A 27089-nucleotide genomic window follows, 5' to 3' on the forward strand; every position below is an offset into this window, starting at 1 on the left:
TGGTATTGGAGATATCAGGAAAATCCCTGTAAAGAATTATTTCTGCTACTTGTTTTGGTTAAACTTCTTATTTAATCAAAACATTTACTATACGTTCAGTTAATTTGTAAAAGTGGCAATATTCATAATCTTAGGATGCAACAAGAAAATGTCGATTGCATACGAAGTGTGTAAATTAAGTAATGAGATTAATTTTTTTCCGTAAATGTTTTTATTCAAATAGAAATATCTTAAGGGTCAAACTGTTTGTGGACAATCCCCTGGCTATCAAAAAATCAAATCAGCATGCATTTGATTTTCGACTTGCTCATTCTTACTGAAGTTAAGGTGTGTCATTCCATGCTGGCATTTGGTTTCTGGGTCGTACTCAAGCACCCAAGACTCATCACCAGTGATGACACATTCCAGGAAAAAGGGGATTATTTTCAATTGACACCAAAAAGTCAAGATACTTTTCCCTCTTCATGGTCTGTGACATTTTTTAGGAACCACTTTTGCGCAGTTTTTTCTTATTCCCAATTCATTGGTAAAATTTGTTAAAACGGATGTGTGATTATAATTCAACTCTTTCCCGATCATTCTGACCGTCAACCGATGATCTGAACGGACAAGATCCCGGATTCTGTTGATGTTTTCATCAGTTCTTGAAGATGAAGGCATTCCGCTTCGTGGCTCATCTTTGATCGACTGTTTGTCTTCCCTCTGAAAATGCCTTAAACCCATAAAAAATCTATGCCCTTAACAAAACACTGTCACTGTAGGCCTGCTGAAGTTTTGCAAAAGTTTCCATTTCACTGTTCCCACACTGATAGCACACCATTGCTCAAAATTGATGTCACTCTTTTTTAGAATGCACTACAAAAAACTGTTATCCCAAAAGAAATTGCTATGGACAACAAAATGTCTCGAGCATGCTCAATCTGTACTGAAAACATATCACATGTTTACCTGCCGCCCCTCCAAGGCTTGCGTCCCCGGTGTCTGCTGATCAAAAGCTATGTTGCTGGTCTCATTACTTAATTTACTCACCTTGTATTTTAATATGAAGTTTTAAGTGTTATACATTTTGATTTCCAAGCTAGGATTGTTTTTTACAATTTGACTTTTGTGATCCAGTAATCCTAATTTAATAAAGTAAACTAAGCTGTTAAATATAAACATCAAAATTATAAGATTATCCAAAGGGGCTATAGGCCTTTAAGTTATGGCTGTAAACAAAAAGAAATTGTTTTACTTGCATTAAATAATACTACTGGACCAGACAAAGAAATTTTTTTTAAAGAAGTAATCTTTCTTGTAGATCAAGATGGATAACACACAATATTCCTGTTTTAAATATGCATTTTACAACATGCTTTCTTTTGGGATAAATGCCCTTGTTTGGGTTCTGCTCTCTCGCCAAGTGAACTTTAACTGTCAAAGGCAGCAAATTTACAAGTCATTGTTATCCATTAAACACCTACGAAACTCCTAAATAAATGGAAAATTGTAATCAGTAAAGTAAAAGAATTATGAATAATTTTCCATTATATACAAAACTCCAATTTAACACATTGTTAAGCCCGGGTGTGTCACCTGCAATCGCCATTAGTTTGCAAGCTGCCGCGAGCTTTACTAAGTGGACGAGTCACACAGACTTACTATATGACAGTGATCAGGGCATGAAAAAATTTAATTATGTTTATTATTTTATAAACAAAATGGAGTGGCCAGCCATTTATAGCACTATTTCCATAACTCTTAGTAATTTTAATAGAAATACTATTACTTATTGGATCATAATCAAAAAAATTAGTTCATCTTCAAAAGTAAAAAAAAACAAAAAAAGTCATGTTTTGAAACATGCAATAACTTAAATAGTTTTTTTTTTTTTAATGTTTCAATGCAGTATTGGTAAGCAAGTACCAGAAATGTTATAATCATATAAAAAACATATGTTTCGTATAAACTAGTCTATAAATGATGTTAGGAGGTAATTTAACTTGAGTTGTTGGTGACACTGACTATGGAAGAATACCGTTACCGGGCGCCATTTTCTGTCGGTTCGGTTCGTGTTTTTAGAGTTCGTTATGCAGACCTGCCAACTCTCACGATTTTGGTGTGAGGCTCACGATTTTAAGGTCCATCTCACGCCCTCACGCCAAAATAGTGTTTCCTCACGATTTTTCGGGGCCCCAAGATTTTGTTTGTAAAAGTTACAAAACAAATTTTACGAAAGCTTACAGTAACGAGTTTCCATCAATACTAGAGTCACGTAAAGGAAGCAATTTTTCGTTTTGTAGCGTGTGCCGTGCTTATTTTTCTATCTCGCATAGTGGAAGAGGATACATTGTGAAACATGTCTCTACAAAAAAACACAACTAACATGTGAAATGTATTGCTTCCAATAAAAAAATTAATTTTGCTGTGAACAGTGATAATAGTGTTACACAAGCAGAATGTTATTTTACATCTTTTTTAGTTGCAGCCCTGCATGATCACTACATGACAGCGCTAAATTATGTTCAACTAAATCTGTAACCTATAATTTGTTGAAATAAATTTTGAAGCAGAGACCATGTAACATATGTACAGGTATGTCACTTAAATTTAAAGATCCTCATTTGTTGCTTTTTTATATCTAACCTGTATTTATGGGCCTGAAAATTTTTATCGAGGACCTCATGATTTTTTAAATTTGAATGTTGGCAGGTCTGGTTATGTGTGGAACTTTGGAGTAATTTCGGTGGTTGGTTGAAGATTACCGGGAACAATGGGTGTGCCGTGCACACATTACGTGTTGTGGGATGTAGGACTGGTGCGGTGACGTGTGTATGGACAATTCCGTGGACTTATATCAGTCGCAATTACTTGCGTGGTCCTCCGGTGGAAGCATGGATTCAACTTTAGAACAAGGGAGCGGTACCGTTCGATGGTAAACATTGGTCCTCCGGGCTGGATATACAACGAGTCGGCACTGAAATACAGTCGGCGTCCTTTGGATATGTTCGTCAAGTTGGTTGGGCGTATTGATAAATACGTGTGGTGATCGGTTGAGGTTAAGCGTATGAGTGTGGTTGATGACGTATTTATGTCGAACTTGAATACATAATCAAAATATTGAAAATTGATTTTGATTCTATTCGGATGTAATCGAATCTAGTGTTTTTGTTTACGTATACCGTTTTATATTTTCACGTTTAACGACGTGAAGATTGTTCCCTGCTTTAAGATTTCTCGAAGTCAATTAGAAGCAAGATTGCAGCTCGTTAAGGGGCGTATAAACCGTTTGGTGAAACTAGCTAATGAGGTGGAGAAGGCTCATTTTCAGGATATTAGTAAGCTTAGAGACGAATTCGAAGACGGACAGATACAGCTTGCTTCCGAGTCAAGTGAGGTGAGTGACCAATCTGCCAGTAGTTATGATGCTGAAATTGAATAATTTGATATTGCATATTACAGAATTCTGGAAATTTACGCTAGAATTGTTACTCCTGTTGTCTCTTCTCAAGTTTCTCGAGCAGAACAAAGGCCTGTGTCCAGCTGTGTGAAACTTCCGAAACTACAGCTACCAACGTTTTCTGGTGAAACTGGTCAATGGACTAGTTTCTTTGACTTATTTAATGCATTGGTGCATGAAAATAAATCCTTGTCAGCCGTGGAGAAACACCAGTATTTACTTACCTTGAGGGCTGCGCGCACGTTCCCGGTGACTTTAAGGTGTTATGAATGGGCGCCACCACGTGTAAGGGCACGTGGACCCGGCTGAGTCTCGCTCTCAGGGCGTGACGTAGCCCAGGTGGGGACGAGTTACCAGCCCTTTCTACCCTATATAGATCCAGACCTGGCCCGCTCTAGGCGTCGGGCACGCCACACTCCTAGGCTAAGTAGGCTCACTCACCATGTGGTTAAATAAAGTACTCAGGTTTTACTTATACCCAGATTTAATTCCACGAACACGCCTCCCTCTACGCACGTTACACTTTAAACGGTTAAAAAGCCTGAGGCACGAACCGACTTAAGTGAATGCATGGTCCACCCACGTGGCCATGCGATAAAGTTTGCTTAGTACACAATGTATAAAAACTCGAATGAGATAATTAATTATTAATACAGTCCGCCGACCGAGAGCTGCCCCGAGGATTGACGGACGAAAAGGTTTAAGAATAATTAAAGATGCAGAATTACTTGATCGGTGGTTTACAACGGTTGAGATCCCCGGGGTGCTGGCGCGTCTGCTCTCGGTCGGTGATGAAGATGAACTGGGCGAGAGCTGGCTCGTCTCGACTAACATGGCGCCCCCGCGCCAACACAATTACCGTTATTAAATTCTGCGATTCCGTGCCCCGGCGAAAGTTAAGTAAATCATAGATTAACATTAAAAAATATATAAAAACTACTGGCAATTTAAAGTACATTAATATTTACGTAGTTATTGAGAATTTATATAAAAACATTCCTACCCTTGTCCAAGTCCGTGCCTATTCGGGTCCGCCCGGGCAGCGTCTGTAGTTTTTTAAGTAACGTAATATTTAAATTAAAGAAATACATGAGTAAACTGCAACAAAACACTGGGGCAAAAAAAAATGAATGAAAAAGGGTTTACAATTCACATTAAAACTTAACACTTTAGGGGGTCGCCGCACTGCTTCTAAGCGCCCTCTTGCCGGGCTAGAAACACACGCACGCACGCACGAGCGGGAGGTTTGAATAGAGGGTGGTGGTGGGAGGAGAGGGGTGGTGATGGCGTGAGGCACATCGGGCTTAGGGAGGGCGTAGCCCCGGCCGACGTCAACCTAACTATCAGGAGACCCATTTAATCTCATCAAAAACCTGCCACTCTCAACAGAAAATTATGAACTGGCATGGAATACCTTAACAGATAGGTACCAGGATGTGCGAAAAATAGCGACTGCTCATTGGGAAAATATAACAAGGTTTCCAGCATTAACTGCAAATCCGCTTGCTTTAAGGAAACTAGTTGATGTGATAAAGGAAAACCTTGGTGCCTTGAAGGTGTTGAAATTCCCGGTGAGTGAGTGGAGTTTTGTGCTCTTAAATACTGTGTTGCCAAAGTTGGATTCGGACACTCGGTGCCAATTTGAGTTAGCACACAAGGATGTGAAAATGCCAAGTTTTGAACAACTGCTTGATTTCCTGGAAGGTCGCTGCAAGGCATTGGTAGCAGCTGACATCTCCGAGTTATCGATTAGCTCTACATCTCGGCATGTTGTCAGAAAACAGATGCATCCAGGGGCACCTCAAACTATGCGCAGAGTATTTTTTTCAAATTCTCAGGAGCAAGAATGTGTCATTTGTCACAGTAGTCATACAATTTACAGATGCCCAGTGTTTGCCAGCCTATCAAACCCTGAAAAACGTGAGAAGGTGCGAGTTCATAACCTTTGCTTCAATTGTCTGAAACACCATAAAGCCAGGGACTGCACTTCAACCTTTAAGTGTACTCATTGTGATCGACGTCATCATTCATTGCTTCATTCAAGTGATAAAGGGTCTAGTGAGCTGCAAGGTAATTCAGACACTGAAAGAAGTGGAGTTATACGAGGAGGCAGTGAGGTAAATGGTAACACATCCATTGCTAATAAACCTGTGTGTGATGTGGGTCCAGAAAATGGCTCTCATGTGGTATCGTTGACAAGTTCAGGGATTTCAGCACCCACTGTGATTCTTGGTACTGCACTAGTACATATTCAGGATGCATGGGGAAACGGCCTACAAGTGCGTGCATTGCTTGACTCTGGTTCCCAATCATCATTCATTTCCGAGAGCTGTGTAAGGCAGTTGGGTTTACAATGGAGGAGGGCCCATATTTCAGTGCTGGGATTAGGACAGTCGGTTGTTGAAGCCAACAAGGGACTTGTGACCTGTACTCTCTCTCCATGTCAGCAGGAAGGACCACAGTTGATAATTGATGCATGGATTCTAAAGAACCTGACGTCTGGCATGCCATGTGCTAAAGTATCTCATCAAGTGTGCCAACAGTATACAGAGTTGCAGTTGGCTGACCCAGGATTTCACACTCCAGGACCGGTTGACTTACTTCTAGGAGCAGATGTCTATCCGGAAGTGTTTGATGGTGGGCGGTATCCAGTACCTTCAGGCTACCCTGCTGCATTTCACACCATTTTTGGATGGGTTTTGATGGGGAAGATCACACACAGAACCCACAACCCACAAGATGTCAAGTGTAATTCTGATGATTCAGCTAATCAGGTGGTGTCGTTATTTACATCGACTCTACCCACTCACAACCTATCAGATGTCCTTCGCCAATTCTGGGAGAGTGAAGAACTCCCCCCAATGAAGCATTGTAATCCAGATGACCGTGAGTGTGAAGAGCATTTTCTTCAAACACATTCACGTGATTCTGATGGACGGTTTACAGTACGCTTGCCATTCAAGGATTTTCCTGCAGACCTGGGTGTTTCTCGCCCCCAAGCAGTAAACCGATTACAGCAGCTAGAACGTCGCTTGGCACGCAATCCAGGGCTGAAGTCTGAGTACTGCAATTTCCTTAAAGATCTTGGCCACATGCATCCTTTGAGTGATGAAAATATGCAAGGCGCTAAGTATTATATCCCTCATCACTGTGTACTGAAGGAAATCAGCTCTACCACGAAACTAAGAGTTGTTTTTGATGCTTCAGCGGCGACTTCATCGGGTAATTCATTAAATGACACACTGAGAAAGGGACCTCGGCTACAAAATGATGTGGTGGAAATTATAACCAAATTCCGTCTTCATCCTGTTGTGTTGACTGCAGATATATGTAAAATGTATAGGCAGATCCACCTGCATCCAGAAGATAAGCCGTACCAGATGATTCTATGGCGAGAGAACTCAAATGACCCTATTCAGGAATTTCAGCTGAACACTGTCACTTATGGTGTGTTGGCTGCACCATTTCTGGCCATGAGATCTTTACAGCAGCTTGCACTCGAAGAGAAGGAAAAATACACTAAGGCATCACAAGTATTAATGGAAGATATTTTTGTGGATGATGTGTTGACAGGTGCTTCAACAGTGTCAACTGCACTTGAGTTGCAACGTGATTTGATTGATCTGCTGAAACTCGGTGGGTTTGAATTAAGGAAGTGGTCAAGCAATCATGAAGCATTGTTGCAAGCAGTTCCTGAGGATCACCGAGAATGCCCACTTAAATTCCAAGAAGATGGTGGTGAAGTAATTAAGGTTCTAGGAGTGTTCTTGGATGCAACAAGTGATAGATTTTCTTACCATTTCAGCAAGTTCAGTGAAACCATAACCAAACGAGGCATGTTGTCCAACATTGCTCAGATTTATGATCCTTTGGGATGGATTGCTCCAGTAGTCTTCCAAGCAAAACTGCTCCTTCAACACCTATGGCTGTTAGGCATTTATTGGGACGAACCCCTACCGTCAGACTTGAAGAAGACATGGCGTGACTTCATTGTACAGGTTCCTTCTCTTGGAAGTTTACGTATTCCTCGGTATGTGAGCACCCATAGCAACACCACTTTCGAGCTTCATGGTTTCAGTGATGCATCCATCAATTGCTACTCTGCAGTAGTATATTTGAGGGCGTCGGGGAACGGGCCTGAGGTCACAATCAACATATTAATTGCCAAGACAAGAGTAGCACCACTCAAGACAGTCACACTTCCACATCTCGAGCTTCTTGGGGCCAATCTGCTGGTGAACCTTTTTAAGGTTATTGAGAATGTATTGTCAAAACACATATCCATTTCAGCTGTTACTGCATGGTGTGATTCAACAGTCGTTTTGTCATGGATTCGAATGTCACCCCATCCTCTCAAGGCTAATCGGGTGTCGCAAATCCAAGAGTGCAAGATACCCATACGCTGGCGACATGTATCTTCTCATGACAACCCAGCTGATTGTGCATCAAGAGGCTTGATGCCTAAGGAGCTGCTTGGTCATCAGTTGTGGTGGCAAGGACCAGGGTGTCTTGCACGCAGGGAGGAGGAATGGCCAGCTATCATCACCACCCTTCAGAATGTTCCAGAGTACAATGCAAAAACAAGTGTGCCAGAAGTAATATCAATGGCTACACAAGTCAGTTCACTGAAACTTGATTATCTGGAGAGGTATTCTTCATGGTTGACACTGCTGAGAGTTGTGGCGTACATCCTACGTTTTGTTTCCAACCTCAAGATCCCTAGGGTGAAGCGTGAATTGGAATCGGCAAGGAAATTTGTTGTTAAACAAGTTCAACAAGATTCGTTCAAGACTGACCTTGACAATCTTGTTCAAGGCAGAAGCTGTTCCTCCAAGCTCAGATCCCTTGACCCATTCCTAGATAAGGACGGCATCATGAGAGTCGGAGGACGACTTCATCATTCAGCCATGAGTTTTGACGAGAAACATGCAACCTTACTGCCCAAGGAAGGTCATGTCACGAACCTTATTGTTGACTATTACCACAAACAATGTCTTCATGGTGGTCTAGCAACAACACTGGCAGTGATTCGTAGCACATTTTGGATATTGTCTGCAAGAAGGTTAGTGAAGTCAAGAATTCACAAATGCCTTAAGTGTTGGCGATTCAATGCTGAACACATTCAGCCCATCATGGGCAGTCTCCCTGTTAACAGGGTGCGGGAAGCACGACCATTTCAGAGTGTCGGAGTTGATTTTGGTGGCCCCTTTTCAATCAAAAGCTCTCAACTTCGTAATGCCCGCATACTCGAGGCATATTTGTGCTTGTTTGTTTGCCTTGCTACTAAGGCCATTCATTTGGAGGTAGTTTCTTCATTGTCTACTAATGCATTTTTGAATGCTTTTTATAGATTTGTTTCTAGGAGAGGTTTATGCAAGGATGTCTACAGCGATTGCGGTACAAACTTCATTGGCGCACGTCGCTACATTTCAGAAATGGAACAACTTCTTGGAGACCCAACCAATTCAAATAAGGTTGCTACTCAGCTGGCAAACAAGGGTATTCAGTGGCACCTAAACCCTCCTGCTGCACCACACTTCGGGGGGATTTGGGAAGCTGGTGTGAAGGCTGCCAAACACCACCTGAAGAGAGTTGTTGGTCAGCAAAGTTTAACCTTTGAAGAGCTGACAACGTTGTTTGTCCAGATTGAGGCAATCTTGAACTCTCGCCCACTGCGAGATCTCATCGGATCCTAATGATCTTGATGTGTTGACTCCTGCCCATTTCATGATTGGGGAAACATTGTTGGCTCCACCATCTGCAAATCTGACAGACCTTTCAATGAAGAGACTGGACCGGTATCAACTTCTTCAGCAGTCTGTTCAACATTTCTGGCTGCGGTGGTCCAAGGAGTATCTAAACACCCTCCAGCAACGAGTGAAGTGGAAAACCAGGGGCACAGTCCTCAACGTAGGAGACCTTGTAGTAGTAAAGGAAGACAATCTTCCACCGCTTCAATGGCAACTTGGTCGCGTTCTGACTCTCTATCCAGGAAAGGATGGAGTTTCTAGAGTAGCTGACATAAAAACTGCCCGTGGTTTGCTCAAAAGGCCAGTGGTGAAGCTATGTCACCTTCCTGCTCATTGAATTGTACCGTGTCTCTGATGGGTGTATATAATGTCATTAAGGTTGTAGGCTCAAGAGTTGACTGAAAATTTGTATAATTTTGGTGGGCGGTATGTTTCGTATAAACTAGTCTATAAATGATGTTAGGAGGTAATTGAACTTGAGTTGTTGGTGACACTGACTATGGAAGAATACCGTTACCGGGCGCCATTTTCTGTCGGTTCGGTTCATGTTTTTAGAGAGTTCGTTATGTGCGGAACTTAATTTCGGTGGTTGGTTGAAGATTACCGGGAACAATGGGTGTGCCGTGCACACATTACGTGTTGTGGGATGTAGGACTGGTGCGGTGACGTGTGTATGGACAATTCCGTGGACTTATATCAGTCGCAATTACTTGCGTGGTCTTCCGGTGGAAGCATGGATTCAACTTTAGAACAAGGGAGCGGTACCGTTCGATGGCAAACATATCAGCTCAGTAATAATTTTTTTCTGGTCTAATGGAGAATGTTATTAACTAAGTTCTACTGTAGTTAAAGTCGTTGTACCTTGTCCTAACAACTTGATTCTGCATTTTCCTGTTCTGTGTGTATGTAATAATGGAAGAAGTTTCAGTACATTGTGTGGCTAATGGCAGTGGGATTCATGAAGGCCAGCTGTTAGCTGTAAGGGGCTGCCCACAGGGGCTGCGCCAGTGCCGGTGGTCCCCGTGCGCCCTGCAGCCCCGGTGGCTCCTGTGGTTCCTCGTCCTGCCTCCGCCGCGGGCCCCGGGCCCCTGCCTGCCGGCATGCCCAACATGTCCCCGGGGGCTCCCGGCGCCTCCGACCAGGAGAAGGTGAGTGCATGCTAGCCCCGATTTTAAGAAAAGTACATAACCACTGCGTTATACAAGTAGGCTTACTTTATTTTACAGAGAAGATAGTTAAAAATATATTAGAAATGTCAGCAAACTGATAAACATAAGATTTTATTCCCGTCTGAAACAGCGCAGAACACTGTATCTGCCCGGTGGTTAAGGTTTGTTCAAAATGTGGCAAAAGAAACTTGTATGGATTTGGTAAAAAAAAATTAGGCTGTAAATACAAAAAATGACTCATTCTGACATCTGACAAAATGTTTTCCATCGGGGATGTTTGGGTGCCCACCCCTACCCCCTTCAGTTCTAACTGCCGCCACCGGTGAGGGTAATCTTGACAACTCAGGCAGTTATCTTCCCAGTGGGATGGAAAGAAAAAAAAAAGTTGGGTATAGCACTCAAAAAAAATGTTAGCTCCTTTTATACAAACAGGGCACACACTGCACAATTGGGTGCAGTCCATCTTCCACCTTTCGTAACATTCCACTTGTGTCTTACTAGAGCGATAATAAACCAGTGACACAGTGCTCAACCATTTTGGCCTGTTTAGCATGGCATTTAGTTAATGTACACACCCAATAAAAACGATTTCATGTTCCTTATACAAAATCAGTGTCAAATGGATTTGGCACTCTTAAAAAGATACAGTTGCGCTGCACAGTGTTTATGCTGTTTTGATGACAGTAGGTGGTTTAATATGCTTTCCTTGGGTATCAGTTGATTTAAGGAGATGTCTATTAAACCAAAAATTCATATTTAATTTTGAAAACTTGTCAGTTTCGTGCTATGTAAAAAATGTCATATTCTGACATTTACAGGCGTCAGGGTTAGGTCAATTGGTTCATACTATTTATTGTCTCCCCCCCTTCCCAAACCATTTTTACAGCTGCATCACTTTTGACTCTACCAAAAAATCTTGCATGTATAAGTGTTTTCTTTATAGATACAGCATTTACCCATGGGTAACTCCCATTGCTTTCGTGTATTCTTCCTCCGTTGCAGTCAGTATAATCTTGGGTACCACAAAAATCTTGACAGTCAAACACAAAATATAAACTTCTGGTAAAATGCCATTGTCGGGCGACACCACCTCATGGGACACATCTAACTCCCCTTCAAGCCGCCAATAAATATATACTCTCTCCACTCTGAAATTATTCAGTGTGCATAAATGAAACGTTCTCTTAGCAAGAAGAAAAAAAACCCACGAGTCGGTACATGGCTGCAAGATGCGTTAGAATTGAAACTTCATAAGATAGGACATGAGAATGTATAAGAATATCCACAAGTATGCTAGTGAACAAGTATCATTATTGTTTTCTTGCAATTTTCAGACCAATATTATCATTAATCAATGCAAGTTTGTTTTCAAATGTAAATTTCGCTGTATTCAAATGGATTCACAGTACATAATTTTTAAGAAGTGAAAAATCTAAACTTTCAACAAAAGAAGAAAGAAATTTGCATAAAAATATATATTATCATAAGTGTGATAAATATGCTTATCCCTACTTATAGGTAGACCAAGAAAGATTGTGATTTACTTGAAAAATAAAGCAATTTTGATGCCTTGAAGTTATACTTTAGCTTGTTATAAAAAATTAATGAGAGTGGTATTTTACACTGTATGCGCATAATGCAACAAAATTTTTACTGGAAGAAACAAAAGCTTACTGAAAAAAAAAAGCTACAGACAATTACTGTATTTACTTGCATATAGGTCGCTGCAATTTTACCAGATTTGATGGGGAAAAAATGAAGTGAAGAAAATTTTTTTAAAATTTTTGAGGAATTTTTTTTGCAATACAGTAGAATCCCGCCGATGCGACCGCCCTCTGATACGTCCATTTCGTGTATACGACCGTTTTTGAGAAACCGTGAAAATTTTGAGCAGAGAAAGTCGAAAATTTGAGTAAAATCAGCTGAAAAACAAGTCTGTTACACTTTGTTGGGCGTTTTGTGTTCACGTTTTTGGCGAGCGCTGTACTGTAAGCAGGCAGGCATACAAAAGACGGCTAAAAATAGATACCACCCCTCTAGACTGTCCACGCGGCAGTGTCCAGCCGAGCTCGGCGCGTCCACTATTGCACGAAAAGCCGTCTCAGCTGTCATGTTATCTTACCCGCCCGCACGAAAAGCCACTTTCTGTGTGAGAAACTGTCAGCATCCTCCTCCCCTCCCACACCGCGTGCGGCAAAAGCCAGGTTGTATAGTCCATTCTCGGTAAAATAAATATTTTTATGGGCTTATACGACTGTCCTTCGCCGTTAATAAATACTTTATAAGTTTAAGTTATGATACTATTTTTTTTATTAGTCACACAGCAATTTCTGCTGAAAAATCACTAATACCTCGAATTTTATTGAATAGAAAAATTTAGCAGGGCCGTAAATATATTTATTTTATTGCATAGTTACTTTTCCATCTGCATTCAAACGTGTTTTTTTTCTTTTTTTATGCTGTCATGGTTGCTACAGGACTAGAAAACCGGGAAATGTCAGGGAAATTAAAATGGTCAGGGAATTCCGGGAAATGTCAGGGAAAATTCTACGAATTCTGGAAATTTTAAAGTTGCTTATAATTCAAACAAAGCTTTGTTTTGGATGCACTCGTACCGCTACCGAACGACTCCGCTAAAAGGCTGCTGCTTAAGGCACACAGCAACTGCAACTTTTTTTTTTACTTGGTCTACGATTATCCGTTGCAATAGGCTGTTACAACCACCCACCATAACTTCTGGCCAATCCAGGCACTCGTTTGTTCACTAACGAACCCGGCCTTTATTTGTTCGTGTTTTGTTCCGTTCCATGCAGTGAACTACAGAACGGGCATGGTGTCGTTTATCTTTTGAAGGCTATTTTCACGTGGAATAAGGTGACTTCAAAGCTTATTACGTGAATTTAAAGGCGTTGTTTCGGGTGAAGTTAGTTTTTAATGCGATCATAAGAAAATAAAGTGCATTTTGATAAAGAAGCAATACCAATTCTCATTTTGAAAACTACCAAGCTGATACGAAAACACGTGGCTTTTGTGTGTGGTTATGTTTTTGTATTTTTTCTAACTATTTTTTTAATTACTTTTTTTTTTCAACCATTTTAAACCGTGAGTTCTGTTGCGTGACACTTACATTGTGTATAAAAAAATATGCATAACTGAACATGTTTTTCTCCAGAATCGTTAGTTAACATTGTAAGAATGTAAGAGTATTGCATGTTGTAATGCTGCTATTGTAATTCTCTAAGTAGGCCCGTTATATTTCTAGGTGTGAATTTGTAATAGTTTTTGTATTTGTGTAGTAATATTTTTTTAAGAATTCATAAACAATAATTTTTTAACCTAACTTAAAAATATTAATATGTACTTTTTTTTTAGCTTAGAGACGTCGAAGAAAATTACTTTCAAGGAGAATTGGCTCAAGGAGTCACAGTTTCAGCATATCAAACCCTCTGCTAAAAACATAAATTCTGCGTACTGCACTTTGTGCTACAAAAATATTCAACTCTGCAATATGGGCCGAAGAGCTATCACCAGCCATGCTGAAGGAAAAAAACACATTTGCAATTCTGCCGTCAAAATAACACAATAAAAAAACCTTATTTTACCTCATGTTGAAATTTTTATATTACATTTAATCATATGCACGTTAATATTTATGGTATGTACTTCATAAGAAAGTCAGGGAATTTTTCTCTTAAATTTCTGGAAAACAGGGAAAAGTCAGGAAATTCTAAGATTCTATTTCTGTAGCAACCATGGCTGTGAAGGGTCGTGGAAAAGATAATTGCTTGAGCTGTCAAAATAAACATCGCTGACGGCAAGGGCGGGAGCGCATCCTGTCGGTCTGTCGCTGTGATTATCTACTCCAAAAACACGTCACAGCATTTCAGGATAGCATTGTTCTAATATCTTTCGTTTATAGCCGAATGTTTTCTACCTGATCCACACAAGTTCCTTCGCCACGTTTTGAACGAAAATAACAACCAGCCGGCTAGCATAGCCGAACTCGCGTGACGTGAATTCACTTAGCGTGAGTATTTATCGGAACCCATAACGAAAACCGCTATGGATATAAAAAATCATAACAGGCCTTTTTTATTCGTAATTAAATTTACTACAACTTTTATTCTGTGCATTTTTTTCAATATAAAGCAATGTTTTCGAGTTATAGTCTACAATTAAGACATTTTAAGAAGTCAGGAATCTAATTTGACTTCAATTTTCTATATTCGATTATTAGAGTACTTGTTGTTACAACAATTAATCACGCCATTATCAGCTCTCGTAGTAGCAGAGTTTTACAGTACCCTATAACTATCGTGCACGGCGCGCCGGCCGTTCGCGTCATTAAATTACCAGTGCGACCTATATGGGGGGAATTTTAAATACCAAATTCAAGACCTCAAATTATGGGTGCAACCTATATGCGAGTAAATACAGTAATTAAATCTTGTATGTTAGTAAATGATATTTAATACTGGTCCATATTACTAAAAACATTTATTTATGGTTAATGTTAGTGATAGAAATTGTGTTAAAAAAGTTTTTTAAAGTGTATTTATGTGTTTTCATGTTCCCATTTGTTTAACGATGTCAGGTTGCTTGTAAGCTTCCATTGTTGCTGGCAGCGAGAGTCTGTGTAAGTTTAGTCTCCTGGCTGTTTTCATGAGAGTATTTGTGAGGTTATGTTTGTGTAATTATAATTTTGATTAAATTATACTTTTATAATCATATTAATAATATCACTCCAGTACTTTTATTATATTACTATTAATTATTTGTATTCACAATTAGTTGGTTTTTTATTTATTATGACATGTATGCACGTTAGATGTTATATTAAGTACACACGCCCATGTTTTTCTATATTTTACGAGAGTTTCTACAAAACTAGGCTACGAATGTTATATTTTCACGACTTTCTTGACTAAAGAATTTCAAATGGCGAATCTTAAATAAAATGTACGGAATAAAACTTGTTACAAATTTAATTATGAACATAAAAGGTCTCTACTAGGTTCTTAGTATCTTTAACAGTTTTAATTTTATTGGCAAACTTCCGTATTGCCTGCTGTGCATCTTCTGCTATAGCTCCACATAGTTCTTACAGCTGTCAGCTATGGGAAGAGCTAGTTGAAAACTGCATGTCACATTTTTACCTGCCTCCTGGATAAACATGGGTGTAGTTGAGTCAAGATAACATTTACTAACACTACTTACTAACTAGGCCTATATAATTTTATTTAAACTTTTCCTGTTCTTCACCAAACTACACATTTTTGTGGAATAATACCCATTCCAAAACCTTGGTGAAAGCCATTTAGCTAATGAAAGTAATCTTAACTCCTTTATTAGCTTATTACCATTACCTGTAAATCTTAATTTATATGTGTGTGTGTGTGTCTATATATATATATATATATATATATATATATATATATATATATATATATAAACCACAGTGAGATCCATTACCATACTTAAAACTAAACATCATCCAAAACAAAATTTTGTGAGCACTGGAACTCTGTAAGAAAACTTTTTTTTTTACTTGCACAAACTCAATACTAATAGAAAACCATGAACCCCCAGGCTGATAGGCTTTTCTAACAGGAAAAGTTATAGAAAATATTGCATACCACATATGTTATTTTAATAAATGTAGAAACTGTCATTCCTGTACTTATTGCAAATTGTGAAATTAATATTGTAGTGTGTATGTATTTGCTTAAATTAATAAAATTAAATGAAATGTAAATAAGTGTTGGTAGCTTTAGCACAGGAAATTCACGATAGTGTTCTGTTAATGTGTGTAGGCTGCACTGATCATGCAAGTGCTGCAGTTGTCCGACGAGCAGATAGCAATGCTGCCACCAGAACAACGTCAGAGCATCCTTGTGTTGAAAGAGCAGATTGCCAAGAGCACGCAGCGACAGTAACAACTCTCAAAATGCTGTATTTCAAGACCATGTACTGAAAGTATTTACAAAAATGTTCAAAAATGTTGCCCATACCAACTGAATAAATAGTTACAAGGTAATGTGTTCATTGTATGTTAGTCTTACCTTTGGCATCCCAATATTTTACAATAAGAGTAACCACGAATGGTGGGTTTTTATTTATTTTCACAAGAAAATACAGTATTTACACAAAAAAAAAAAAAAAAAGGTACAAAAATTATTTATAACAAGAAACAGTCTGCCTGGAAAAACTTTCCTCTCCACCAAACAGGCAAAAATACAATTTTATACAAGAAAAACTAAAAACTTGGTAGCTTAAATTATTTATATTAAAAGGGTAATTTCTATTCAGACTTGTCTACCATCAATAAGCCATCATCAAACAGAGACTGGTACACTGGCTCCAAAGTCTTGTTACATAGAATCTGAACCATCAGTGGAGATCTTGACTGAAACAACAAAATGAAGAATCAAATCTCGTGTGTCAATGATTCCTTTTCACACATACACAACAAACACCACAAAAACCAACCCCACACACACTTGCAGGTGTTCTACTGAAGTTTATTCCAGCTAATTTGTAATTTTGGAATCACTGAAAAAAAGTCACTAGTCATAACTACATCATTTCTTTGGATTCAAATTACTGCCAGACTACATCATCAGATGAAAAGTACCATATTTATTTATGTTGGAGTCATATTTTGTGTCGTTTTTACACGCTTTATATTAGCTTCACCTGTATGTTTGTTTGTAATCGACTTCTTTGCACTCGATTTTGACCCACTTTAAATGGACAGATTTAATCTAAACTTCGTGCACTTATCGAGGACCGGTGACAATACACTAATTTAATAAGTTTATCTCATTATCCTGATTAGGATCGACAGGATTAAATAATTTCCTCACCCATCCTCTGTGTGAGAGCAAGTGAGACAACCGTGCAGTCGGCGCATGCGTACCGCCTACCTCCGGGGTATTAGTATTATTACAATATATCCTTTACAATTGGTTTGTTGGCAGAGCAGATTAAGGCGTGGGTCTTTGATGACGACAACCCACGGATTCACTGGTCGTGGGTTCTAATCCTGTCCATGGCTGAAAAAAATATTTGTTTTCTCTTCAACAAATTTTGGGATTGGTGCCGTGAATCCAACTGTAATTCGTCTGGGGCTTCGCCAATGCTTCTATTCAAACTAAAAAGTGAAAAATAATTTTTAAAATAAGCTTAAATCAATAATGAATGAAAAATACTAGTATTATTGTGAAAAAAAGAGTGGGGCGTTTTGTTCCATATTTATCGTACATCGAGCGCCCGATGGTAGAGCAGCCGACATATCAGAAGGCTCTGGGTTCGAATCCCAGTCCGGGCTATCCGAATTTTTCTCACATCTTCTATACACACATTGAGAAGGTCCTTTCCTCATCCTTTCTCAATCCTTATCCTTCCCAAAATTCCTGTTACCTAAATGTGGAATGCTTCACGTAATAATTAATCCGTAACTCCCATCTTTTCCTGCTTCACAGCATTAATTTCGTACAGTATGTAAGACTGGTCGATATCACTTGTTCGTCAATAACCTTATACCATTTAGTCTCACTGTATATATTGATAACGTTAAAATCTTTGAATGGCTTCTTAAATCGAGATTTGACTATCAATACAGCTGTACACATAAATAATTAAAGTTACTTATAGTTATCACTTAATTAATAGTAGATTAGAACAAATAACATCAAAAAAAACAAAAACACGCTTTTATAAATAAACCAAACTAAAAAGTAGAAAATAAATAATAGTTAAAAAAAAAACTAAAAACCATGCTTTTATAGAAAATCCAACTAAAAAATAGAAAATAAATTTTAATAAATTTGAATTAAAAATAGTGTAAAATAAAAAAATGTATTTTATTTAAAAAAAAGGGATGTTTTTTAAGATTATCTGTCAATAAAATAATTAAAACTATGGACACCATGCACCTCACACTTTTTTTACAATAAAATACATTTTATTTTACACTATTTTTAATTCCAATTTATTAAAATTTATTTTCTATTTTTTTTAGTTGGATTTTCTATAAAAGCGTGCTTTTTTAGTTTTTTAAAACTAATATTTATTTGTGTGAAAAAATATAGTGCAACCTTAGTGAGCTTTTCACTTTGGGTAAAAAAAAAAACTTAATATTGCGGTGTGTAGTTGAGTATGTGTGTAAAAAATAACTCTCCTGTTTTGTGAGTACGAGCGCACGAACATGCGCGAGAGTAAATCCAAATTGTTTACTTAAAATATCTCAGCAGTGCATTAAAAAGCACCATGAATGAAGGGCACCCTTGTGCTACATCTTCAGCCTGGCACTGGTAAGTGACATGACTGGTTGCTGCGCTGGCATTATTCTCCTGGAGGGGAAAGATCTAAAAATATACTACTTTTTTTTCTATTCAGAAATGGGGTTGGTGGAAAAAAAATCAATAGACGAGAGGGCATACATAATTACATAAAAAAAATAGTAGCCATTTCATTGTCTTTTTGTTAGGAGAGGCCATAAAAAAGAGCAAGGAGGTGGGAGAGAATTGGGCACACTCAGTAATAAAGTAGCACAGAAATCAAACAAAAACTGGAGACTGAGAGTTAACACCATGTGTACATAATCCTTATGTGAGAGTGCGTACATGTATGTGTAAATAAAGAGTCCTTGTCCTAGACTCATCTACATAATATGTACATACTCTCTGGGTATTAAAATGTGCAGAAAACACAATAATAACGTAACACTCAGTGTTTAAGCCCCATTTTTTAACAAACACAACCAGCACCGTTTAAGCTGCGAAAAGGAACAAAGACTTCACTTACACCTATGAAATTCTACTGAGTACACATATATAGAGTGACCCATATTCTAGCGCAACCCTTATGGGGAATACGGTATTTACCCTTAGAAGGGTTGCCCCTGCGTATATCTTACATTTTAACCATAAGGTTCACCCTCTAATCTGGTTCGCATCATAAATCTGTGTCCAGCAGTATACAAGATAAGTCTTTATTGTCTGTATCTCAGCTTATTGCCAGGTACAAAACCTAGCACCTTGTTATTCGTCTCTCCCTTTTTCATCCTTTATGGGCTTATGGCCCAAGAATACTATTTTTTGTACTTTTTCTCCCCTTACATTCTACAGTATTTTACAACCCATCTCCTTCCCCAAGGGAGAAAAATACCACGCTGCTCTATTTTTTTTGTCAATTCCTCCTATAAATAAAAGAACGTCCTTTTAGGTAGTTTTGTCATGGAATGTTGCAGTAGAAGCATGGGAAATATCACGCCAGTTGCATCACAAAAAGCTGTCGAGATAAACGTGATATGTACGGTGGACATTTTAAAACACTGAGAAAGGAAGAGAGAACCATAAACACTGCTGCTTGGCCACTCGCACCCACTACCTCACACAGGTATGCACACCCCCTCCTCCTCTTTCACAGTCTCTGGCTCGCTGGTTTGATTCTAGATTTCTCCTCTTGCCGAGCACCATTCTGGCGGCAGACAGCCACGTGTCACTTACCAGAGCCGGCTGGGTAGCAGCCCAACAGCACAGTTCACGTTGCTTTACACGCAGTGCTGAGATATTTAAATTAAACAGCATACTCGTAACATATTTATTAAAACCCAACACAGGCTAGTTATTTACCGCACATATTCAAACACACAGTGCAGTGTTATTTATTTATTTTTTTTAACCCAAAATGGGAAATTTGCATATAGGTAGCAGTACATTTTACTGAACAAAAAAATGTACATAAAATGTGCGAGCTACATAAGGGTAAAAAAAGGTGTGTTGGAAATTTATTCCCCGCGTTACATGTTTCACCCATACACAGGGGAGAAACCCTGTGTTGAGTATATACTGTAGTTATATATCTACAGTAAAACCCCTTATTTGCACTTTTCAAGGAACCCCAGGAAAAAGTGTAAATTGCGGGAAAGTGTAAATTGTGGGAAAGCACTTTTATTGGCAGTTAATGCTAAATTTTAGCTTAAAAAAATGTATCAGCATTTACTGGTGCTACAAGACAAACAATAGTTGTTTACAACACATTTAGGGCACTGAAAAAATATAATTTTCTTAAATATAAAAAACAATGCAACATAAAGCCTACATTAAATTTTCTCTAGTACAGTTTTATAGGTACATATTAGTATAAATTCAACACTTTTTAAAGAAATCTGAAATTTTTGTTTGACTTTTCTTTTGTTCAGTTTGTATGGTCTGAATTTCTTTTTCCAAGGAATGAAGTGCATCAACTGCATTTTCACTGTTTGGTGCACTGAGAATATAATTCCTTAGAGTCTGTAGGGCTTGAAGTGCATCGATCGTCGTCGGTATGGGAGTTTCCACTTCCGAATCATCATCTTCACTACTTTCTTGTTTTTCTGCCAGATGACTATCAACAATGTCCTCCACAGTCTGGACTTCACAAGTTACAACATTATCATCCAGTTGTACATAGTCAGTGAAGTCTCCATTTTGTGAAAGTTGCAGATATTCTTCTTTCACTTTATCTGCTCCAGGCAAGTTTTCACTGGATCCAGCACTCTGTCCACTGTCAACAAAGAAACCAGCTTTCTGGAAACAGTTGGTTATAGTTTCTGGTGTAACTTCCTTCCATGCTCTTGCTGCGAAATGTAGTGCAGTTAGTAGATTTATTTTCATTTGTGTTGGGTCCTTGCCATTGTCCAGTGTTCATTAACGGACTATAAAACAGCGAATTGCACAAAAACTATTTAATTTGGCGACCGATGTCGCCAGATAGCAAGAGTACCCGATAGCACCACTTACCACCATGCCTTTGTAGAACAACTGACTTCCAGAGGAAGCAGGGCAGCCAACTCACAGCAGCCAAGTAGCAGCGCCACTATCGCCAGCAGCGTGGCGCGCGAGATTCAAAACTCAAGTGTGTTGACCAATGCCAACAATGTTTATAATGTCCAAGGTCTATTTACACGGAAACTATACAATATACATAACATCCAGCATGGCAACTGCTCTGGATACAATGCATTTGCGGTAATAGCACTTGAAAGAGTTGATGATGCCCAGATCTAGGGGCTGGAGTGTGCTTGTGCAATTCGCAGGGAAATACACAATCTTCACATTCCTCAGCTCTATGTTTATTTTGTGGGCAGGGCACTGATCAATGAATAGCAAGACATTTCGGTTACGCAGCGCCATTTTTCTGTCAAAAGCTTGGATCTGTTGCTGAAAAAGAGACCCTGTCATCCAGGATTTATTGTTTGCTTCATACAAAGTTGGCAAAGTTTTAATGTTTTTAAAACAACGTGGTTTTTTTGATTTGCCGATTACAAACAACGGAAATTTTTCAGAACCATCAGCATTTGTAAGTAAGAGAATGGTAATGCGATTTTTGCTCAGCTTGCCACCATGGCATTTTTCCCCTTTAAAGCATAATGTTTTATTAGGCAATACACAGTAAAACAAACCTGTCTCATCAGCATTGAAAACATCTTTAGCTGAGTACCCCTCCAACTGTTCCTTGAGCGACGTGTTTTTCCAAACATCAGCAGTTTCCTCGTCCACACTCTTGCTTTCACCACACACAACCTTATAAACAACATTATGGCGCTGGCGAAATCTGTCTATCCATCCATTAGAAGCTGAAAAATCATCAATTCCAAGCCTCAAAGCAATGACTTTTGCTTTCTCGCGTAGTACGTTGCCATTGATTGGAAGATTTGAAGAACGAGCACAAATGAACCACTCATACAACAAACTTTCAAGTTCTTTAAATGTAGAGTCTTTCACATACTTGCGCTTCTTCGCACTAGGCCCGCATTGGGCAGCATTTGCTTCAATAGAACACCTATTTTTAATTATTGTGTTTAAAGTACTAACAGGAATATTCAGTTCCTTGGCCAAAACCACTCGGGTACCCACATGCTTGTCAAACTTCTCAATAATTTTAATTTTATCTTCAATAGATAAAGTATTTCGTGGAACTTTATACCTATCCATCTTCAATCAAAATCTTGCCATAAATAATATTGTGAACGATAAAAAAACACGTGCTAACCAAAACGGACGTTGACTAATGTAAACAATGAAAGCCATCATAGATATGTACTGTACATAATGCAGCACTACTAAATATACGTACTGTGTATGAGCGCTTTCCGGTAGTATCGATAGCTCAGCGCTTCGGACTATGCTCTGCTACGAGAGTGCTCTATGACACCATAAATAAAACCGTTTGTGGTTCTGCTACGAAAGTTCTCTATGGCAGCAAAGATTAAAACGTTAGTAGAGGAGAGGCACCATAGAACTTGTCGATACATCAAAACGAAAGGTTACAGACAATAGGCGAACTACTTCAAACTTTTCACATCTATGACTAACGTGACGAGTATTTACATTTTTACCGTGTTTTGAAACGTACATTCCGGGTTTTTTTTGGTTACGTAGTGGTGTAATTTCAGGGAAAATGCAACACGAAAGTTAATGTACAATAAAACGGACCTACATAAAATGACGTTATTTGCGGGAAAACGTAAATAACGAGAACGTAAATACGAGGTTTTACTGTAATATTATTTTTAAACTGGAAAAAAAAAAAGTTCCTTATAAATTGGAAACGCATCTTAAATGAGATTGCCTTGAGCACATACAATAGTGTGAAGAGTGTGGTATACCTTGATATGAGCGATGACCGGTGGCTGGAACAGACAGCCCGCCAGCCTGCGTATGACTGCTGGGTGGTCCTGCTCTGGAGCCTCGACCACCCTCCACAGGCGAGCCTGCACTCCTTGCACAGGCAGCTCCAGCCACTCCGGTTTCATCTCGTGCAGACTGCAGCACACAACACAGGCACATACCTGCTGCACGCTTCACGTACACTTTCATGTACCTTGTCATATTATTAGAGGTGGGACGATACCACACTTTCGATACTCCAGGGAAAAATATTTTCCCATTAAGTAACAATTATTACAAATAACATAAATTAGTTTTAAACTATATAAATTCAATCTATCATACCAGCACAATGTCAGATTAAACTTAAATACATAATTTGTAAATAATTGCATTATATTAATAAAAGATATGAATTCATCATTATATATACATATAATAAAACCACCAGAAATGTAAAATACAGTCCATAATCAAGTAAAGCTGACATGAGAAACAGTGACCTTACAAAATGTTTGAAGTCCTTTCTTTGAGGGGGGAAAAGTCACCAAGCCTAAATTAGAAGAAAAAAAAGGCTATTGTAAAAATAAAATCAGAAATTTTTGCTTGTTTGTTTCATTTTACAAACAACTTTATGCAACAGAACAATTTTCAATAAAATTTTAACTTGATAAACGTAAAATAAAAAACAATCCGATTGTAACAAAAAATAACAAACGAGTATATTCAGTTCAAAGATTAATGAAAATATGAGATCCGTGCCTTGGTAAAGCGCGTGCACCATTTTCATAATAATTGCTAGTTTGCACCACTAGTCTTGCTTGGTGCTGGCCATAGATGCTACTACCGAAGTCCACAGTCTTCCTGATACTATCCATATCTATGGTGCGATAAAGTTATTTTCTTACGTTTGCAAAGGTAAACAATGAACGTTTTTCAAAATAAAATCATTAATTAAAACGTAATTTATCAGGAGGAATATATATAACAAAAACATTTGTGAATTTTAGGACATTTCCGCTTCGTAAAAAAGTATGAAACGGGAAATTAATGATTTTATAAGTGTATGTTCTGGGAAAGTAAACCATTCTAAATATAGTACTTTCGGCGGGACCAAAATTAATCGGCGTATGACACAGGAAAATGTATGAAACGGGAACGTATCATCGAGGTTCTGCTGTAGTTGTATTTTGTACGATGGCGACTCGAAACTTAATTCAATAAAAATGAACAAGCATTCCGGTATCGAAAAAATGTATCGAACTTACAGTTTCGATACTCGATACTTTGCGATACCATCAAGTATCGAAGGTATCGAGGTATCGAAAATCCCATCCCTACATATTATTTAATGTTTTCATTTTATGAAAGCAAAATTGGAAACACTCCAAATCAAAAAAAGAAAACATTTTTTAAAATTTTCTAAATTTACGGAAATATACCCCTCCCCCACCAAGGGGGGAGAAAGTTGAACCCTGGGTACATTTTCCACCATAATCCACTCTTTTGGATCGGAAATACTCCAAATCAATTCTTCAAATTTTCGTATTTTTGGGTTGCTAACACCCCTCTCCCCCTCCGTAGTGGCACTGTCGACCCCGGGGCAAATTCCCACCATGTCCCGACCTCATGGATACAGAAAAAGCATGGTTATTACCTGTAGCTTGAAATTAGTGGTTTTTCTGCCCCCCTGCCCCCCACCCTCTCTCCCTTAACATAAAGGTCTTAAGTTATAGAAATATTGTATTGTCAGAGGTTCTTTATATGTATGCAAAATTTCTAAAAGTGGGTAAAAATTGAATGGAAAGATTTTATTACATAGTTCAAACATACAGGTCAAGCTAATAAAAGCGTGGTAATCACCACCAATAGATGCCATTTTAGGTAAACATTTAACTGCTCTCAATCTGGTTTATTTGATTTATTATTGCAAACATCAATTTCTTAACACCTGAAATACAGTAGAACCTCGATGATACGTTCCCGTTTCATACATTTTCCCGTGTCATACGCCGATTAAACTTGGTCCCGCCGAAAGTACTATATTTACAATGGTTTACTTTCCCGGAACATACACTTATAAAATAATTAATTTCCCGTTTCATACGTTTTTATGAAGCGGAAAAGTCCTAAAATTCACAATTTTTTTTTGTTATATTCATCCTGATAAACGTTTTAATGTTTTTATTTTGAAAAACGTTCATTGTTTACCTTTGCAAACGTAAGAAAATAACTTTATTGCACCATAGATATGAATAGTACCAGGAAGACTGTGCACTTCGCTAGTAGTATCTTTGGCAAGCACCAAGCGAGACTAGTGGCGAAAACTAGCAATGATTATGAAAATGGTGCACGCGCTTTACCAAGGCACGGATCTCATATTTTGTGCATTCATTAATCTTTGAACTGAATATACTCGTTTGTTATTGTTTTCTTACGATCGGATTGTTTTGTATTTTACGTTTCTCAAGTTAAAATTTTATTGTAAATTGTTCTGTTGCATAAAGTTGTTTGTAAAATGAAATAAACAAGCAAAAATTCCTGATTTTCTTTTTACAATAGCCTAATTTTTTTATTTCTAATTTAGGCTTGGTGACTTTTCCCCCCCTCCAAGAAAGGACTTCATAACATTTTGTAAGGCCACTGTTTCTCATGTCAGCTTTACTTGATTATGGACTGTATTTTACATTTCTGGTGGTTTTATATATGTACTAGATAATGCCCGGCATGCGTTGCAATGCCTTAATCAATTTTTTTTGTAATTTTTTAAATGTATACTAAGCATCTCTCTTCATATCTCTAATTCTCTATCTCTCTATGTATATCTCTATAACTCTCTCTATCTTTCTATTTATATCTCTATCTCTCTATATATCTTTCTAGCGGACCCGACAGACATTGTCCTGCCCAAATGTACTTTTTGTGAGATATGGATATGGCGGTAAGTATTTCTACGCTGGACATTTTGTATCTTCTTATTATACATACCCCTCCTCTTGGGCACGCCACTGCCGTTACCAAAAACCTTTCCCATGGTTACGCAGAAGGCAACAACAATGCAAAAGCCCATTGCCATGGAGGCTAATTATCAACAATGCTTAGTTTTTTTTGCTTTTAAAGCGTGTATTTTTAGTTTTTCTTAACTCAGAATCGAGATAAAATATCCAATTGTGAATCTAAACCATCCTCGAATCCCCGTGAACTCACACACAAAATTTCATCAAAATCGCGTACAAACAGACAGACAGAAAAACTACTGTTTTATTATAGTAATATAGATAAATTATTCTTACATGTTCGCATCCATGCAGTATATGAAAAATCAGCATGCATAGCCCCACACCTATAACTATACGTATCTGTTGCCCACGACTTTTTCCGCATGGAATTTTGTATTATCTTGCACAATTTAGAAATTTAAACATTATAACATAACAGTTGATACAGTTGTAGTAGTTTTCTTATGTTCACAAATGATAATTTTTCTCACCTCTATTTCAGTCTTTGCAATAAAAATATGTTACTACCTAAATTTTGAGTAAATATGTTTCTACTTTCAAATGTAATGACGGGAAGACACTTCATAAAATGTCTTTGTAAACCACATTTACTGTTTTTTCCGTCTTGAGCTAGAATGTAAAGATTGTCTGCATTACTGACCCGCGAGCAAGCTACATACATTTCAGAGAGAGAGAGAGTGAGAGAAAGACACCTATTGAATGTCTATCTAACTAATTTTTTTATGAGAGCATATTTTCATTAAATAAATCATGAAATCATTCAACGATAAAAGCTGTTTATTTAATTAAGCGGACGGGTTCGCTCCAAGGAGAAAATTGACGCGGCGAGACCTCGTGGACATAGAGAAATGACACACACTCACTATTTGTGTGGCTATGAAACATGATTTTTTTCTGCAATTTAATTTGTAATATACAAAAAGGGTATTGAAAATTGAAACAAATATGGCGACACTATAAACTGTCAGGATATTTATTTTTTTCTTACTCTCTACTTAGTTCCTTACAATAGCAAAACTTAATGGCTTCTAATAATGCGTTGCAATTTTTGCTTT

General features: G+C 38.1%; 3 protein-coding genes across 5 annotated transcripts in view; 1 reads left to right on the plus strand and 2 right to left on the minus strand.

Annotated features, from left to right (window-relative positions):
- LOC134542978 (cleavage stimulation factor subunit 2 tau variant) overlaps positions 1-16395 on the plus strand; it is a 59597-nt gene extending 43202 nt beyond the window's left edge. For both annotated transcript variants that reach the window (XM_063387618.1, XM_063387617.1), the window contains exons 7-8: positions 10186-10337; positions 16172-16395. In XM_063387618.1, the coding sequence (XP_063243688.1) occupies positions 10186-10337; positions 16172-16294 (275 nt within the window). In that variant the 3' untranslated portion in view covers positions 16295-16395. The remainder of the gene's footprint in view (positions 1-10185; positions 10338-16171) is intronic.
- Positions 16396-16458: 63 nt separating this feature from the next.
- Positions 16459-27089, minus strand: part of LOC134542975 (RING finger protein 17) — a 233541-nt gene continuing 222910 nt past the window's right edge. For both annotated transcript variants that reach the window (XM_063387612.1, XM_063387613.1), the window contains exons 32-33: positions 23014-23170; positions 16459-16764 (exon numbers count right to left, since the gene is read on the minus strand). In XM_063387612.1, the coding sequence (XP_063243682.1) occupies positions 16660-16764; positions 23014-23170 (262 nt within the window). In that variant the 3' untranslated portion in view covers positions 16459-16659. The remainder of the gene's footprint in view (positions 16765-23013; positions 23171-27089) is intronic.
- Positions 18442-22970, minus strand: LOC134542979 (tigger transposable element-derived protein 4-like). Its single transcript, XM_063387619.1, has one exon. It carries the CDS (start codon positions 22337-22339, stop codon positions 21317-21319), a length of 1023 nt encoding a protein of 340 aa, XP_063243689.1. The 5' UTR covers positions 22340-22970; the 3' UTR covers positions 18442-21316.

The sequence above is a fragment of the Bacillus rossius genome, assembly GCF_032445375.1.
Source record: "Bacillus rossius redtenbacheri isolate Brsri chromosome 9 unlocalized genomic scaffold, Brsri_v3 Brsri_v3_scf9_2, whole genome shotgun sequence".
NCBI lineage: Eukaryota > Metazoa > Arthropoda > Insecta > Phasmatodea > Bacillidae > Bacillus > Bacillus rossius.